The following is an 18,689-nucleotide window of genomic DNA, read 5'->3' as shown; positions in this document are numbered from 1 at the left end:
GTCAGAAAGATTAATGCTGTTGTGTATTTTGGCTGGAATACCACACAGCCATGGCAAGCTCCAGCCCACGATGTGTGCTCCTTTTATTCTCTCCTACCGCAGTCCATATTTTAGCTATAGTCACTATATTTGCTTATTTTTCATTCTTGGCCGGTTCAGCTCCCAAGTGAAATAATCATGGATGTTTCATGCAAGCTAGTGAATAGCCTCCATGATTATTCTTGGTTGTTTTTAGAAAACACACACACGGGTAGCTGTAGCAACACCACAAGATAGATAAGGCTTCGTAAACAGCATTAAACCAAGGCTCCTCTGCTGCTGACGCAGTCCCTCAGGAATTTAACTACCTAGTCCATCCTCCCCCGGATCTGAAGAGTCCAGTCTCACGCGTAAAGCTACTGCTTATGAACCAGAGAAAGACAGAGTCCAGGAACAACCTACATGCTCACAGCCTGGAGGGACATCAAGGCTACTTAATTACTGTGCAGTCTATTTTCGTCTTCTCTTTTTAACCATTGCTTTCCTGCCACTGCTCCCTGCAAGCATCTCCTCTAAGTCCACAGCTCCTCCATGACCCAAGGTAGTTCTCCAGATGGGAGACCCAAGTGGGAAACCTGGTTTGTGCATCCTGGCTTGTTTCGTTGCTGTTTTTCACGTGAAACATAGCAATCTGATACTGCTCACACACGAGTGTGCATGAAGTTCAGATGACTTTGCTCCCTTCCGCATAACCAACCCTGACTGAACAAGCTAAAGCTTCTCCAAACAGGCATGCCAGCCACATCCTGAGATCATGCAACTGCTTTATCCAAAAACAAATGCTAGCTTTATGGTGCTTCCAAGAATGCTAATCCAGCATTGTCAGATAAATAATGCTGCAGTCCTCCATATCAATCCACTTTTACACAGCTACATTCAAGGAAGCTGGTGCAGATGACCGAGTAGCTCATGTGTTTGTTCAGCAGAACCAGAGCAGCAAAACACTTTCATCTCAGCACTACCACACCTACATCCTCAGAAATACATGAGATTCGTGCATTCTGGTGTTTAATGGCCCTTTACCAACATGCAAGCACAGCACTAGGAAGAATACTTATTAGCAGCTCCACTTTCAGCTCTTTAATGGCGTTGCTAGGAAGCCTCTGTCTGCGAATCAAAACGAGTTAGACTGAAATTTTTTCCAACCCAAGGGCAAACCTCAAACACAAATACTTTGACGCGTTTCATCTGCAGCCCAGCTTCCCTTCTCAGCACCAACCCATTCACTTTCCTACTGGGGAGCTGCTGCACCATCACCAAACACTGCGCGTTTTGCCCCTGCTCTGGTTTGCACTTACAGCAGCCTGCTGATCGGCAGCACATCCCAGCCCTGGCTCTGCAGGACCGTGGCAGCCCAGAGCAGCTGGGGCAGGAGCCACCTCCGTTTCAGACCCCGTGAAGGTTCACCACCTGCTTCGACTGATGAGCTGTGGAATGACCACGAGCTGTGCGCTGCTGCTTCAACAGCTCACTTGTTCCCAGAAAACAGTGACAAGCTATTAGTAACTACACACCAGAAAACTGCATTACTGCTTTCCAGTCCCTATTGTCCTGCAGGCTTTAGGGATCCTGGGGAACAGGACACCCTGGCAAGTCTCATCTGCTCATTTATCCGTGCACAGGCACCAGGGAGGGAGGTCATGGCACTACAGCAACACGAGCCATTCACTCTTGTACTCCTACAGGACCTACCTGCTGTATTGGAGTGTACCTAACAGTGTGGGAATAGTCGTAGTTGTCAATGATATCGAGATCTGCCACCGCCTCTCCGGGCGCTGGGCTGCTGAACTGCACATCCAGCGGTGCCTTCCCAGCTCCCTTGGTGAACACAGTGAAATGTGTTGGCTTGCCGTTTTCCACACCTGAAGAAAAATGTTAATTCTAATTTATGCAGAGCTCACACAGAGAAACTCTTCCCAAGAAGCATTCGGTGCCTACAAAGCCCAGTCAAGGAAAATGCCGAGGGAACAGAGTTGTTTCCAGCCACCTGGCACCACCCCCCCCCCCCCCCCCCACTGTATCCAGGATGGCATCGCAGAGATGCTCAGCCAGGCAAGTGGCTTCCCTGCAACAGCCCCTCACAGTCCAGCACTGGCCACACCAGCTCAACCCAGCTCTCACCAGTTTTGTTCAGCCCAGGTCCCTCAGCTTTCACTTTGCTGGCATCGTGCGAGGGGTCCACTTTAACTCTGAACGGGCTGGCAGGAATTTCCTGCAACAGAAACACAGCTCTAAACCTCATCAGGTCACTCGTCACTAGCCAAAATTAGACAGGCAATCATTTTAAGGTAATTCTGCTTTAACTCCAGCACCATCTTGTGTAAAATGTCACCTCACTTAAACACTCTGCTCTGCCTTACTAAGTAGTATCTTTCAAAATCTAGGGCAAAGATAACAGCTGAACAGTTTGCAGGGGCCTCTCTCCCTCCTTTTTTTTTTTTTTAAGGAAAACTTTTTTCTTATTCCCATGTTCCTTGGAAAGTCACCGAGGTTTTCTATCCTTGAGAAAGCAGCTTTGCCCCATCACTGAGACCATGCTCATCGTGCCAGCTCAACACACCACATGCTTGAACTTCAGTTATCTCCAGCCAAGCCCTCTCATTTGTTCACCTTCAAGAACTACAAAAGTGTTTCTAGAAACAGTGACCAGACAAAGCGCACGTGAGCTGAAATGGAAGGAGTCAGCTGCAAACCACCACAGCCAGCTGTGAACTGGCACGTGCTTGGTGATCAAAGGGCAGATAAACTGCCTCCAGAAACATCAGGCTGTAAAATGAAGATTACAAACCTCTCCTGCGAAAAGCACTTTAATAGTGTAGCGTCCAGCAGCAGGTGGTGCGTACTTCACTGTGAACGTGTCATTAGCATTGTGGATGATGTCGAAATCTATGTCTTCTTCCTCATCGCTGACTACACGAGCATCGCACTTAATTCCAACACTGACATCACCTAGGAAAAGCAAACGGACATTTTCCTAGTGGACAGTACAGACATTGGTAGCCAAACAGCCAGCACATTCCTATTTCCAGTAGTTGTTCAAGTCGCCACATTAATTGATGTAACAGATCACATCGCAATTCATTGCAGTATTCTGCTTCCCAAGGTTTTTCCACGAAGCAAGGAAAACCAGCATGAAACAGTACATAATCCCTCCCCTGGCATGACATGCGGTTCTGATACCACAGCTACAGCTCAGCCCGCCTTTACCTTCTCCTGCATCTGTGCAGTCAACAGTGAAGTGGGTTGGCTCATTTGCTTTCAGGCCAGTTCTCTCCACACCAGGTCCAAACACTTTCACTTTCTGAGGATGACTCCCTTGACCTATAAGGACCTACATGGATTCACAAGAGCCACAATCACACATCTGTGTCATGCTCAACACCACCGTCATGTCAGAGCTTTGCTTGGGGGAAGGCTACAGGAGAAGACTACCAAGGTAAGAGTGAATTGCCCTGACTGCCCCGGGCTGCAGCTGGACTGACAGGAGACCTCCAACACGTGAGCTTGTCAAAACAGAAAGCTTTTTTCAAGTGGACTGACTGCTAAAAAACAGGGAGCAGAAAGGAACACCTCCTTGAAGTTCACAGAATGGTTTTATCATCTCAGTTGTAACGACAAGTAGTTGTGAGCATGTACATCCTGCTTGGCTAGAACTAGTAATATCCACCTCCGTACTTACCCTAAACGGGCTATTGGGCACGTTGGCTCCTCCCCAGACAACAGAAATTGTATGTTTGATTGGTTTAACTGGGACATAGGAACAGACAAACACACCATCAGGCTTGCTCTTTATCTGAATATCGATGGGGTTTCCTTCTCCATCCTAAAAAGCAGTAATACAAGCAGAAGGTTCAGGTACTTTAAAAATGTTTGTGTAGTTTGAACAACCCAAGACTGTTCCAAAATGCATTGTGGGTTTTTTTCCCAGAACTGCAGCTCAGAAACACTGAAGAAACACGCAAATTACACTCCTGTAAATCTTTCTCATCTAACACTTGCTCATTCCTAACACCATCCTATGACACATATTTTAACAAGCTCGTCTGAAAGTCACAGGCTCAGAGACACTTTGGGTGCTTCCAAATGACAACTCTAGGAAATTACAGCTTGCTTTGCCAAGGAGACTCCAAGTACGGAAGCAAAGCCATATATTTCATACACCAGGGAGAAGTCACCTTGTCTTGAGTCAGGTTTGTTACCTGACTACATTACACAGATCAAAGCGCAGAGCTTTGAGAGAATTACACATATGCCCAGAATTAAGTGGTATGTAAGCAAGCAGAAATACTTAAGGCATTTTCTCAACAGCATTAAAGCCCTTCTGCTGAAGTTTCACCTAGCTGCCTTTGGCTTTTTACCTGTGCATACATCTTCAGAGGTGCTTTCCCGGCATCCTTGGTTTCAACTGTGAACTCAGCAGGATTGTTCACTATACAGCCAGTCCTCTCCAAGCCCGGGCCATAAGCCTTCACCTAAAAAAAACCACCCCAAGAGTCTTAGCTTGCAGTTCAGAAAGAGAAGTAAAACTAAGCCATTTATTTCTAAAGACCTTCTCCTTCCCACAAAACCCATGAAGCATGGGATACAAGTAGAGGCTAGTGTGAAAGTTGAGAATCTGGACTAATTCAGCAAGTTGTCATTGCATTAAATCAAAACCACAACAGTGTTATTAGAAAAAGCTGAGTAATATCTGGCTGGACCACAGCAAATTCAAGAGCTTTAAGCAGAGGTAGCTTAAGAGTCAAGTCTGTCACCAGAAGCCCTCAGAAACATCTCTACCATTGTGATATCAAATACGCGTTACGCCATGGGTAAACTCTTATACACCACCTTATCTGGGTTGAAGTCTCCTGAAGCCGGTCGGATGAAGGCCATGTAAGGGCTGTCTTTTATGTCCTCATCATCACACATGATGTGCACAGCATATTCACCAGGCTCTTTGGGCCAATACTTCACATCACAGGAGCCATCGTTCTTGTCATCACACTCAATTTTAGCCTGAGAAGGGCCTTCTATGGCGAAGCCTGCAACAGGAACAAGGAAGTTCCTCATGTTAGGTTTGTGGTGGCTGCTAATATAACCCCACTTCCCCAAATTGCTTTTTATTAGCCATAACCACACATGATGCTCTCTATTACCCTTCTTCAACAACATGGGAGAAAATCCATCATTCCCTTCTGGATCTCATCCCACAAAACCACAGATTAACACTCCTTATCACACACTTTCCTATCTCTAGGACTTGCCTTTGATGCTCTGATAAAAGTTTGTGTTCAGACCAAAATGTCTTATAGACGTTTTTTTTTACTGCTGGGAAAGCTGTTGTTTCTCATGAGTTTGTTGCTAACATTGCAATACATAAGTATTTCAGGCACACAAAGTAATTAACATACCAAGAGAGCCAGCTTCTGTGCCAATGGATTCCACCACAAAGTCAGCCGATTTGCCCACAACCCCCTCATGCAGTCCTGGCCCCCAGGCTCGCACTTTCTGAGGACCTGCTTCATGACCCACTTGAACTTCAAAGGGACTACAAGACAAAAGCAAAGCATGGGATTAGAAATGAGGACAAATACAGCATCCACTTTCCCCCCCAGGCATTTTAATGAGGCTTTACATTGGATTTTCCAAATTAATAGATGTTATCATGTGGTGGCACAATGCCCAGCAGACTGTCTTTCTAGCAAAGAGGTCATCAACCCATTGCGTGCTTACATCTTGCACCCACAAATCCTGAGTGCCAAATACCTGGCTTGCACTGCTTGTTGTAGCCCTGGACACTAAAATGACAGATCCCTCCAGGAACTCACAGCGAAGTCCAAAACACACGATCCACCAAGTTTTATTGCGTTTTGTATTCATCTTTTTGGGTTCAGCAAGATCGATGCGAATCACCCTTCAAAGCTTTACCAATGTAAGTATCTACAGCCTGTTTTAAGGCTGTGGCAAAACTGTCACAGCAACTGCTTGCCACTAACTTGTCCCTCCAGAGTTTTTTTTCAAAGGTTAGTGTTGCTTTAAAAGCCCACCAACTACACAACCCACCGAAGGGTACAAAAACGGTACCAAAGCTACTTCTAACTCACCTTTTTGGGATGTTGTGCCCACCCCATGTAATCGTGGCAACATACTTCCCTGGGGTAGCTGGATAATACTCAAATGCATATACACCATCCATAAAGCCTTTTTGTTTCACCAGCTCTTCCAAGCCCTCTGTTGAAAGATCAGTTCAGCATTAAACTTAACAGCTTCCATCCTGCCTTCAATTACTCAGACAAGTTCACGTTTTCTAGTATTTATTTTAGCTTGCAAGAATAAATTTCTTCCACCAAAAAAAAGAAAAGGTCAGGTTATAAGGGAAGTTAGTTCTAGTTGCCCTCTAGGACAAAGACAGCAAACACTTCCAGAAGAAATACAGCAGAAAGTATTTTAAGTTACCAGACTTAATAGGTTCCCTTGTGTTTTATTTTCTTAGTCTGCAGTATGATGCATGTCATATGTTAAAACAAAAAAGCTTAACATTTGTCAGACTTTGCAACCACAAGTATGCAGGGAATGCCTACTTTTCATTTTCTTCAAGATGAAGAATTTAGGGAGAAAAGCTTAATACACTAAAATCTACATTGATACGTCTGTTGCTCCCCCCCACCCCCAAGTGCATTAAGCCACACAGTCAGAGCACTGTGCGTGTGGAGGAGGTGAAGGCAATACAATGCACCTTTTAATACAGCCCCAGCTGGGGGGAGGTGACCAGCTCACAAGTACAACACAAGCACAGCAGCTCCTGGAGAGCAGCAGCACATCCACTGCCGCTGGCAGCCTCAGGAGCCACTGCGTGAGCCAGCGGCTGCCAGCACTCCCATGGCCCCAGCCTGCCAAGGTCCAGGCAGAGGGCCACATCCAGAGCTCAGGACACAGCAAAGGACCCGGGGACAGATCCTGGCAGAAGGTCTCCATGTCAGCCTACAGCTTCCATTGACCCTTTCTTCCCCTGCTCACATGCCCAAGCATCCAGCACAGCCAGGAGCGCTGCTCTGAGCCATTCCTAGCTTTACAAAAGCAGGATTTCCACCCTGCCAGAGACCCTGGAGTGTGACTTGCTCACACAGATCAGATGGAAGATGCAATATGAACCCATAAAGCTTGGAGGCCACGGCGGGCAGACACGTGGATTTTCTGTTTTGCTAACTGATACGCATTAAAATGGAGACAACTAAAACGAGGGGTAGTCTTACCCAGCCCTGCAGATCAAAGCCTTCACGCTAGACAGCAAGTACCAGAAAATCCTTCTGAAATTCAGCTTTTTATGGTGACACAAGTCCCATCAGTTCCATCAGGCCACCACCTCCTTACTGGTCCTCCTTTTTGCTTCCCTACCTTCTCCAAAACATATCCACAGCACAAATTCACCCGAACACTTACTCGGTCCCTTTATAGTCACGCCGAGATCCCCACTCCCCGCTGCTCTCGTATCAACCTTGAAGTCAGCCGTTTCCCTCATGCGGACGCCCTTGGGCTGCAGACCTCTACCAGTGGCACGACAAGCGTTGGGATTGCAGGCTGCAAGGGAATTTCAGACATCAATACCATCTTTGATTCCTAACACAGATGTAGCCTAGCCAGCCTGGAACAACCTTTAGTTTAATGTTGACTCAGGGCAACCACAGCTTAGCTTTCAGCACAAGTTTTAAGGTTATAGCGTTAAGGCAGCCAGACAGGAGTCTGCCCAGCCGCTGCCTGTGCTCCGTGGCTCCTGGGCAGCAGCGTTCAGGGCAGCCAGGCAACACTGCAAGGGCCACTTTTTACAATTAAAGCAAACGCTGAAGCCCTGTTGCTTTCTAATTTCATGTCGTTACCAATACAAAACTTTTACACAGCTATCACGTACAGATATTCACTGTACAAGGCACAATCTTCTTGATGCCTTTTGCATCGAGAGGCACACTGCAGCACAGGGTGAAGTCTCCCTTTGCAGATAAGCCCCAGTGAACTGTGTTACTGTGCTGGTCTTTCAGAAGCACATGCCTGGAATAACTGCTATTAGCAAAGCAGAGTTCTGCACGTGCTTCGTTAAGAGATGTCACAACAAAATCCCAGTTCATCGCGGTTCACACTTTGGGAAGCAAAGCCATCGAGCCCTCTGCAGACCGAAGCAGCCATGGGTAGGGGCAGTAGGTTACATACTACATAAACTGAGCTTCAGCTTACGCTTAACCCCTTTACTCCAAGTGCCTCTCCAGGCCTGCAGAGTGGCTACATAAATAAGTAACGCACTCTTATGAACAGTTTCCATTATACAATCACAGCTATCACGTGGTCTTCAACTCCAGAGACCTGAAGGTTTTGAAGAGACTTACAAATAATCAAGAGTTTTCCAGCAGCATAAACCCAACATGCATTTCCCCAAAACAGGCCGTGCTTACAGCAGAAGCACAAGTCTGCCAAGCAGCTTGTTCGGTTTTGACTCATTTCAATAGCTTACAAGCCTACCCTCGCCCCTGCAGCAGCCAACATCACTGTGTGTCCTACTCAGGACAGCATAAGCAAAAACTGCGTGCCACCTGCTAGCTCCGAGAAGCCGGTGGGAGCACCCAGGAGCGTGCCCCACGTGGAGTGGGAACTGCTTGTCAAGCTCTTGCACAACTGTGTCAGGCAGCTTGTGGTCGAGCCAGTTTCACTGACTGGGTCACATACCGCTTCAGCTCGCTTGCAACTTTCTTCCCCAACCCCAACAAAACCAAAAACCCTTTTGGCCTGGACAAGCCACAAGCTAGAAGCTTATGAAAAGCAAACATGACTGAGCATCCTGCACACCTCTTACCAACTAGGAAGCCATTAGCAGTGAAGTCCAAAATTCCACAAATGGAGGGTAGCTCAGGAGAGATGAGCAGAGATCTAAAAGCGTAGGAGCACGTAAGGATGGAACAGAAAGCAAGTTAGGTGTCAGTTAAGGAGGAAAACAGTAAATATAGTCATTTGAGGAACCGAGGTGGAAAACAGCAAGACACTGCATAGCTGCATAAAACAGTTAAAAAAAAATACAAAGGGCAGCTTAACATTTGGAGGTCTAGGCAGAAAGGAAACACTAGCAACAAAAGCTGTATTACTGTCAGAGAGCACTTGTTTTCCCTTGCGAATACCCAGGTGACCCACTGAATCAGGACCAAGACACTGAAGGGTAAAGAGAACATCCAAGGCAAGATTCAAGCTTATTCTGTGATCACATCTAAGGAGGACAGTGGCCATCTACACTTAGGTGGATATTTAAAACGCATACCCTCTCCGACTAGAACAGTGCAAGGAGTCTTGGGAATTGCCTCCCCCGCAAAAGTCACTTTGACAATGTGAGGACCAGCTTGAACAGGTCTGTAGGTGCAACGGTAGACTTGGTTGCCTTTGTCTTCTACTGCAACTTCAGAAAGGCTTCTCCCCTGAGGATCCTCCACGTCCACAATCACATCACCCACACCAGCACCTGCAAAGGAAACAAGCCCAGCTGAGCCTTGGCTTCTCCACAGCAACGTGCACTGCATTCAGGATCCCAGCCAGCCGTCCTCTGCTGCCATTTCTAGACACAGCCTAAAGGTTCAGCTCCTCCTGACAGCAACCAGACATTCAAGTGGGGAGGGGGAAAGACAGGATGATGGCATCTCCATGAAGCCGCCAAACTGACAAGGCTCTGCTGCTCCAGCTACAGGGTTTCACAACACTATTACAGCCCTGAAAACACATACAGCCTGGTTTGCTACCACCCTGTAGCACCTCTGTCACAGACTAGCCCACAACTTTACCAGTCAGTTTGATCTTAATCTAAACTGCTTCAAAGCCTGAGAGAGCTGGAACAACGTGCAGGTTGGTCTGGACAAGGATCCTTCTCTGCTGGACTGTACACACTCACTTTTGTCCAGACACCTGCTCCTCTCACATTTTATTCAACTCATCATGCAACACGAACAGTTTTCTAGCACTTTCAGAGGCCAGACATGTCTTTACATGATCCAGACCACTCCCTCTCCCAATTAGAGGCTGAACATAACACTTCCCCTCACTATAACCACATTTAATTTTACTTCTAAGTGCCCTCAGGCAGAAGGCAATTTAAAATATGCTACTCAGCATATTTCGGTGCTTAAATACTCCAAGTAACTGCCCTAAGTAGTTTCACATTGTTCTAAATGAATTAGCATTTGTAGCATCTTATTGACTCATTCCTCTAGGCTACAGCATTGGCCTAATAGCAGGCAACAAGTCATGTGATGGAGATGCCCTAATGAAGATAGTAGCCCTCTAATAACGACAACAGAGGTTGAAGACAGTTTGTCATTGAAGTATGAACTCAAAGCAGCACTGCGGCAGATTCTTTCTGTAAAGCTAAATACAGAACATATTACAGTTTACTCACGGTTCATCCTTCAGAGGTGGGCATTTCACATTCCTGTTTAAAATGAGCTGGAGGAACAAACCAGCCAGGAACTTGCCTGCTGCCATTCAGCAAGCTCATGGCAAATTTCTGGGTGATGCTTAGCACCTTCTTGCCTCAGCTCAGCTCTGCACTTCAAACGTCCCATACACAGCTGAAGCCTCCAGAGCAGCCTGGTTATTGTTTCACCTCTAAACTTGATGGGGCTGCAAATCCTCATCCACTTTCAGTTTGTTTATTCCTACAAGGTTTAGGTCCTCCTCGTGTTCGAGGAAGCTGCAGGATTTTGGCATTTGTTCACCTTGCTTACCTGCTGTGTAGAGGTCAAAGTAGGTAGGCTTGTTGGCAATGTTCCCTGCTGCCTCCAGTCCCGGTCCCTTTGCTGTTACTTTGCTCGCATCTCCCTGGGCTTTGTCAACATTCACTTCAAACGGGCTCTTTGAAATGTGCTGCCCAGCAAACAGGACCGAAACCTAGAGACAGACAGCATCAGCTTCAACCCAGGGGGCAGAGGCAGAGCTCAGTGCCCGGTAAGAGGCAGATCACCATCCAGCAATGAAGTGGCAGCAGAAGTTGCATTTATCTTTTCAGGCTGGCTGTGGGGACCAGCCACTCAGGCAAATGTCAAGCAACAGGACCACCCAGCATAAACCTGCTTCTGCAGGCATCTGGGGACAGAGCTGAGTGAGGAACCTTCTCCACAAAACCCCTATGGTGTACAGTATCATCAGCAAAGAAACTCTTACAGAAACAACCTGGTACTTTCCTCTGCGCGTCTGTGACAACCCACAAAACTGGCTTCACGAGCTGCAAAAAGCGGCCCCATGTGAGAGGAGAGCCGGCCGCCGCACCCGATACCCGAGCGCCCACACACTTTCCCCCAACACACCCCTGCTTCCCCCCGAGCAGGAGGCAGCACCATAGCCCAGACAGGGAATTAAGGCCACGGCAGGTTACCTTTTCTTCAGGATGCCCAGAGCAGTTATTATTTATTATTTTATATATAGATACATATACAAATTATATATTACACCACGAGTAAACAGGCAGCCCTCGGGGGCTCACATTAACAACCAGCAGAGCAGTGAGCACGTTTAGCAAGAGAATACTGGTTATTGACACACAACCTACCTTGTGAGGTCCAGTAACCCTGGGCACATACTGAACTGAATAGGTCTTGTTTTTGTCACTGGATGGTGTTATCTTCGCCTAGGAGAGAAAACACATCCATCATTGAGCTCCGCCTGCACACGCCTGCCTAAGACTTTCCTGGGTAGCACTTGATACTCAAACTAGATCCATATATAATATAGCAGATAGCTATGTTACATATGGATATAGCAAACTATTTCCAGAGTCAGCAATGTGAGAGACTTGTTCCTGTGGGAGCAGGGATCCTTGCTACCTCCTCTTCTCATAGGGAAAAAAAATCCATTGATTTTGTCTTTACACAAGACAAAGCAAGCTACCTTCTTCCCAGCCCAGCCCTTTCCCTTGCTGCTAACTGCTCTGCTAAGGCAGGCCAAAACTGAGGAGACGTTAAGTCCAATGCACAGCTGTATTTTTCTGGAATGTTGTAACACGATCAAGTGGAGCACTTGGATGAGAAGTTTCTATAAACATTAAAACCCGCATTTTAACTCAAAATGATTCATGGCATCTAAATAGCTGCTTTAGCCATTCTTGCAGAATGAGTAAGGGCAGACAGCGATTTAGTGATGTGTGTTATCTAAAAACATGTCAGGGTGTACTTGGCCAGTCAGGCTAAAGCACTGCAACTACTGGACATTGGGGTTGTGTTCCAGACAGTGACTTTTTTTTCAAGTTCATCCAGTAAGGCAATTATGAGGAAAAGCTTGAGACTTGCACTTTTGATAAGATTATTTTGCAACTTCTTTTTAGATTACTTATCTGTTAAGACCTTATTTGTAAAAGATGAAGGTTACTGCAAAAAAATTTCAGTGTTCAGACCAGCTTTACTCTTTCACACAAAATCTAACAGACATACCTCCTCTCTGTTTCCTTCTGGATCCTCTATGAAGACCATCAGGTCTCCCTGCCCAGCACTGATGGTGTCTACCGTGAAGATGGCAGGCTGCTTCACCATGTTCCCATGAGGCTCAATCCCTGTGAGACAGACCCAGAGCGGCACATCAGCTGTTGCTACAAAACCCAGAAGGTAGTTTGGAGGCCACCCCCCAGCTGACGCACGAGCCCCCAGCACCAGCTTCCCCAGCCCGCTGCACGCCACCTCTTCACCAGCTGCCCAGAGCATCGTGCTCACAACGACCCCTGCTCTTACAGCACAAGCATTTTAAAAAATTGGTTGAATCACTGGTGCTTAACTCATCTTAGGATCTCAGGCTGATGCCAGAACCCTGCTGGCATCTGGGTTCAGGTGAAAGCAAGTTCCCCCCCGTCTGCCCGAGCGATGCGCTGAGTGTCCCCCGCAGCCGGCACTGACAGTGCCTGGCCTATGTGCATTAGCTGCTCCTTACGAGCTGCTCTGCTTCACACAGCTAAACGCTGCAATGGTGCTGCACCGCAGCAAGGGCAACCAGGGAGGCCGGAGGGAAATTTTGGGAAGCCTTTTGGTAAAGGCACTACCCTACAGCCAAGGGCAGAAGACTTATTTAAGCAAGACAGTTCCTACCCATCCTACCCATATTGATCCTAACAATCCAGTAAAATGACATTTTACTCCATTACCAGAACTCTGCCATACAGACACCGCTCAGATTTATTATTCTTTGAAAGCCGCTCAAACTACTTTGCCAGAGTGAACACTGTACAAACTGCATGCAGGAACCTCTTCAAACCATGAAAAGCCTGCAATTCAGTGCCACTTCCCCTGAACTTTTTAGTCAGAGTTTCCTTGTTCCCCAGCACAGGGCCTGCTACAGCACGCAGTTTACCAGCAGGGTTTCATCATCTCCCTACACGTAGCCCCAGGTCACGACACCTGTCATGCTGGTGTCAGACTGAGTGGGTGGAAGAACTTCCCAACGTTGCTGGTTCCAGACTAGCCTAAACATATATACCCTTCCGTCCGAGGGAATTACTCCTTGGCTTATTCATAAAACCGTGGGCACTACTGCTCCATAGCACAATTAGTGGAAAGTGCAACGTCTGACAGATTATAAAGGAAGTGGTTGTGAACAACAGAATTCCTAAACTTGTTTATCTTCAGAAAACAATAAGTTGAAAGCAATGCAAGGAAGATCATGTTTTTACTAGGAAATCTGAGCATTCTGATAAGGTGTTAACAATTGACATATTCATTCTTTCAAACTAAGCCCCAGATTATCATCTAGTTTAAACAGCTATAAATTCACTCTGCCTATCTTCAGCCCACCGCACAAGCATTAGGGTCTGGTATTGGAGTTAAGTATCCGTCCTTCTGCAAGCACGACGAGGACTGCTCATCCTCAAAGGACAGCATTAGTCACTTTCTTAGCCTACGTTTCACCTCCTGGATTTTACTCTCTTAGAGGAGACCTGCTTTGCCTGGTTCAATGAGAACTCCCCATGCATTACTGATGGTCTGCACAACCCTGCACAGCACCTCTGCAGGCTCATTTCACATCAGGTCTACAGCCAGCTGCCCTCGCGGCGGCCAGGGTGCTGCACTGCAACCAAGGCTCATGTTAGGAGGTGACAAGCAACTTACATGGAAAAACAACAATAAAAAATGCTAAGACTGATCTGCTTCACACTTGACAGTCACCTTTTTCTGGAAGCATGAAGACCTGTTACTCATTCATCCAAAAGACCGTGCCCAGTTGGCAGCGAGCCCCTTGCTGCTGGAGTCACTGTTCAGTCCCGACACACCTTAGCAGTCAGAATTGTCAATAACATCTAGTGACTCTGCTTTGGTAATTCACTTTGGGAAAAGATCAATCTTTCAGGAAGAGCCGCTCACCCTTTATAATTTCTATTACAATGGTTCCAGAGCACCATACGCATGAAAGCAGAAGACAAAATAATTCCAGTTTTTGAAAGAGTAAGAACATGACTAAAGCCAGACTTGGCAGATTGAGGCAGGCTGATCAGTCACCTACACAGTAAGTGGAGTATAGAAGTCTATACATTTGGAGTCTAATAAATGTGTCTTATGTATCGTGGTTTGCTGTGGAAGGCACCAAGGAAGGGCATAAACCCAAGTAGGGTAAGTGCTAAACCCACTTCTGGCTATAGTGACTGCTCTTCAGTGCAAAGATAATGTCCATGCCCATTCATTCCACTAGTTAAGTTTCAATGGAAAATCAACTTTAAAAAAACCCAACTCACATAAACCCAGAAAAAAATAAGGAAAGTTTTGTTTCTTCCCATTTCACTCTTGTACACCCAATTCTGGAACCCACTAATTCTAAAAATCTTGAAGGACCGATCGATAACAGCCCCCGGATTAAAAAAAAAATTTAAAAAAAATGGAATGGAGAACAAAGTGTAACACTTAAGTGACGTCTTGCTACATACCAAGCATATTAAAGGTAAAAATCTGTTATTCATTTAGTTGAGATCATATTCCAGTCTAGAGTAGAACCACATCAGAAGTTACAGGAAATTATCCATTTAAAAGGTAAGTTGAAAGAAAGGCTGCCTATAGATCTACAGTTGCATAAACACCCATGGACGAGTCCTTCCAATTAGCAAATACAGCCTTTAAAACAAAGGCCCGGCACTACCTAAGTTTGAAGGACTACCAACCCACCTTTGTGCATGTGCAAACGAAGTATTCACACCTCCAATCAATTAAAATAACTTATTTAGAATTAGCCTACCCTAATACACATCTGCCACCAAGCCTGGGAGACTCTGCCTCTACAGAGAGCCTGCTCAGAGAGACGCAGAGATGTGAAGAGGTTTTTTCCTCTTTAAAGGAGCACTTTACCCGGAGAAGCACTCCCTGCTGCATCAACAGCCATCGGCAGCAATACTGCTAGCTTGAATCGCACACCACGGTGGTTTTAGCCCCGTATCATGCTACTTCTTCCAGCTGTGCAGTACGAGGCTGCAGCTTGCAGAACAGGTTCAGAGACTTTGGGGAATTTACATGTTAGAACTAGGAGTGTCTTTTGGACTATATCCACGTATTTCTGAAACTAGGCACCACACCAAGAGTATACAAGTGAAACTTTGAAGTCAGTTACAGTAGGTCTGGAGTTCAACACAAGCGAAAAACCCCACCCAGCTTTCTGAAGAGCTGAACGCTTGGTGCAGCTTAAGCTCACCAAGTCCTTACCTCTGCCATAAGCCCTTGCTTTCTTTGGATTCAGCTTGGGTTTTAAAGGAGCTCCCGGTTTCAGCTTGGCTTTGGGGAACTGGGACAGGTAAGTCATTACAGAGTGCTCATCCACATCAGGGTGGATAATTTCTTCAGGGGTAATAACCTGAAAGACAGTGCAATTAAGCATATTGTACCAGTGCTTGGTTACTGCATGTCAACACAGAAACAGAGCTATGACACAGTCTTACATTTCAAAACCCCCACATGTTAATGTGATTTCTCACATCTATTTTCCCTTTGATACACACAACATCATTTATTATCTCACGGCAAGAAAATCAAGCAGCTCATTATGGTCCCAATGTGGTTTGGGGCTTTTTGTGCCTTAATTATTAGGGGTTCTCAGGAGATTGCAACAAACTGAGCAGGCAGCAAGGCAGGACAACAGTAGCTATGTTCCTCTTGAAAAGCCAACATGGGGATAACTGAAACTGCAAGAATTGGAAACTCATAATCCCGCATGCTACAGCTCTGAATTGCAGTTCTTGCAAAGTGAAACTTGCGACCAGTCTCTTCTCCTGCCCCCACGGCACAAGCTGCTCCCAGAGCTTCAGAGACTTTGGCAATTCTGTCCCAATTTTATCATTATGAAACTATCTGGTTTGCAAATTTGTTCTCCATAGGAAAGCCATCCTTGCAGGTGATTTCCTAAGCCAGTGAGTTTTACTTCTGTGGCATTCAGTGCTGCAAAATTCCATGGACTAAGAGGGCAGGCACCGCTACACGTGTGCCTTCCCTCCTACCCTAAATGGTGCAACACCAGCTGCCTTCAGCGGAGACACCGACACAAAATCTTACAGCCAGAGCTCTGAGATGCAACAGGGCATTTCATTACAACTTGCCCTTTCCCAGGCAATTTCACACAAGTTAACTGTAACTTTTTAAAGTGTCCAAGCAACTTGACCTGCTTTCCTCAGTTTAAACCCAAGCTAGTCACAAGCACACAGCTGGCTGCTGTGCTCCCCGCAGGCCTGCACAGCCTCACCTGTGGCACACCCAGCCAGTCGTCCGCCTGCTGCATGGCTTCCCGAGCGTTGTCAACAGGCTTCTTCGGGTCCCAGGTCTCCCAGTCAGGGCACAGGCCTGCAAGCGCATTTCACTTGTTAGGTGTTATCTGCAAAGGAGCTTCCCTAGCTGAAGAAACCAAGCACAAACCCCACAGCCACTTTTACCGCTCTATAGGAAGATATTCAGAGCTTTGCAGAAGTAAACTAGAACAAGACGGAGCACGTGCTGCTCAAACACTTGCAAGATAACAACCAACACCTCCAGGGACCCCAACGACACAGACAGTAACAGCCCGTTCAGAAAGACTCCCACCCACCTTGCCTATCAACTAAAGACGTATAGCTTTTCAGTCGGCCACACAACCACACTGCTTTAAATTTAAGCTGTGCAAGACACCACTTTAAATTCAGCACAAATACATCTAGCCATCATTTATGTTTCACTGGCTCTCCTGCAGCAAATCTGGAAAAGAAAAATTCAACTGCTTGCCACAGCACCCCAGACTGCGTTAGATGAACACCAGCAATCGCACTAGTGAGGCTGTTTTACAGGAAGGTAACGAAACTGCCTTTCTCACACTTCATCACATTATCCGCCTTAAGCTGCACAGCCTCAGCTTGCTAAACACTGACATTTCAGGTAGTGTGCAGCTTCTGGCTGCTCTGTGCTCCCTCTGCAATCCTATTTCAGGAGAACACATGAAGCCTCCTGCTGCGCCCAGAAGTTGAAAGCTTGTTGGCACTCGCTGTGGGAACAAGTCTTTTTTGCATTTAGGAGCCAGCATTTGCGCCTTTGTCCCTTGCACCCAATACAAAGCTTAAACGTGGCGCCTCCAATAATGCAATCACACATTCTGCTTTAGGCCAGTGTTTCCCTTAGCCAAGTCGTTTACAGCTCGCTGCTTCCCACAGCTGGCCTCTTTGGACTCAGGTTTTCCTGAAAGCCTCAGTCCTGTCTCCAACTCAGCAGTGAAAACCTCCTCCCATAGGAACAGCAGAGCAGCCACAAGGACAGCAAGCAAGGACAACACTGACCATCAGAGGAAAGGACTTACCTGGAGCACAGCTGTCAACAAGAGCCCCCAGTGCCTTCCCATCCTGCCAGTTTTGATTGAAGTTCGTGATTGGCAAGTAAGGAATTTTGTTCTGGATCCAGCCCAGCAGCCTCTGCTTAGGGGTCTGCTTCTTTGCATCATCGTCACCTTCATCCTCCCACACTGGCATGGAAATGGAGTAGTGGAGGATAAGGGTCCATATCAGGCCAAGGATCAACTTCAAATTTCCATCAACTATGGCTTTACTATCTGGAAGACAGAAGACGTACAACAGTTTTATTTCCCGCCTCAAAGGAAAGAGACATGTTTTTAAAATAACCGTGCCTGCACTCATTCCCAGGTAATCAAGGACAAGAGAAGTGACCGAGGTCACTGCAGGCACTTGCTCAGGGCAGAGACACCATCCTTCATGTCCAGCATTAGATGGGAGGGAAGAGAAGAGTCCAAGTACCAAGTGCTCTCCAAGGGTGTTGAGACTTCCCATTGAAGCTTTGCCATGTTAAGCTTAGGAGAACTGGCAGTTTTAAGATCTCTGGTATTTTGCATTTGGATAATAAGTGCCACCTGGTATTTTTAATGGCATTTGTATCTTATGGAAGAGGCCTCACAGCACGTGATGGAGTTCATAAGAACAACATCGCAACCGGGGTGAAACACCCCAGGGCATACCTAAAAGACTCATTTAGGAAACTGCATTTATATATATAAACATGCCTCCCCACGCCACCAATAGTTTGCATTTAAAATGGCAGAAAAAAAAAAAAAAAAAAGAAAGGTACTATATGATGGCAAAGCCAGAGTTTGGAATTGGAACAAAGTCCAGATAGATCATGACCTGTGTATAAATGGCAAAGCGGGGAGTGGAGGTCCATCGGGCA

The 18,689-nt window shown here is 46.4% G+C and overlaps 1 protein-coding gene across 4 annotated transcripts in view; it reads right to left on the bottom strand.

Moving 5' to 3' along the window:
* The window catches only part of FLNB (filamin B), a 73,425-nt gene that overhangs the window by 30,747 nt on the left and 23,989 nt on the right, over positions 1–18,689 (bottom strand). For all 4 annotated transcript variants that reach the window (XM_055710031.1, XM_027805470.2, XM_027805478.2 and 1 more), the window contains exons 2-18: positions 17,812–18,060; positions 16,735–16,832; positions 15,705–15,852; positions 12,468–12,586; positions 11,591–11,668; positions 10,770–10,932; positions 9,317–9,514; positions 7,462–7,599; positions 6,126–6,252; positions 5,433–5,569; positions 4,870–5,063; positions 4,398–4,511; positions 3,719–3,862; positions 3,247–3,370; positions 2,828–2,988; positions 2,161–2,251; positions 1,732–1,901 (exon numbers count right to left, since the gene is read on the bottom strand). In XM_055710031.1, the coding sequence (XP_055566006.1) occupies positions 1,732–1,901; positions 2,161–2,251; positions 2,828–2,988; positions 3,247–3,370; positions 3,719–3,862; positions 4,398–4,511; positions 4,870–5,063; positions 5,433–5,569; positions 6,126–6,252; positions 7,462–7,599; positions 9,317–9,514; positions 10,770–10,932; positions 11,591–11,668; positions 12,468–12,586; positions 15,705–15,852; positions 16,735–16,832; positions 17,812–18,060 (2,453 nt within the window). The remainder of the gene's footprint in view (positions 1–1,731; positions 1,902–2,160; positions 2,252–2,827; positions 2,989–3,246; positions 3,371–3,718; positions 3,863–4,397; positions 4,512–4,869; positions 5,064–5,432; positions 5,570–6,125; positions 6,253–7,461; positions 7,600–9,316; positions 9,515–10,769; positions 10,933–11,590; positions 11,669–12,467; positions 12,587–15,704; positions 15,853–16,734; positions 16,833–17,811; positions 18,061–18,689) is intronic.

Source organism: Falco cherrug, chromosome 4 (genome assembly GCF_023634085.1).
Source record: "Falco cherrug isolate bFalChe1 chromosome 4, bFalChe1.pri, whole genome shotgun sequence".
Taxonomy (NCBI): domain Eukaryota; kingdom Metazoa; phylum Chordata; class Aves; order Falconiformes; family Falconidae; genus Falco; species Falco cherrug.
Note: the sequence above shows the minus strand (reverse complement) of the source record. Positions and strands in the feature narration are given on the sequence as shown.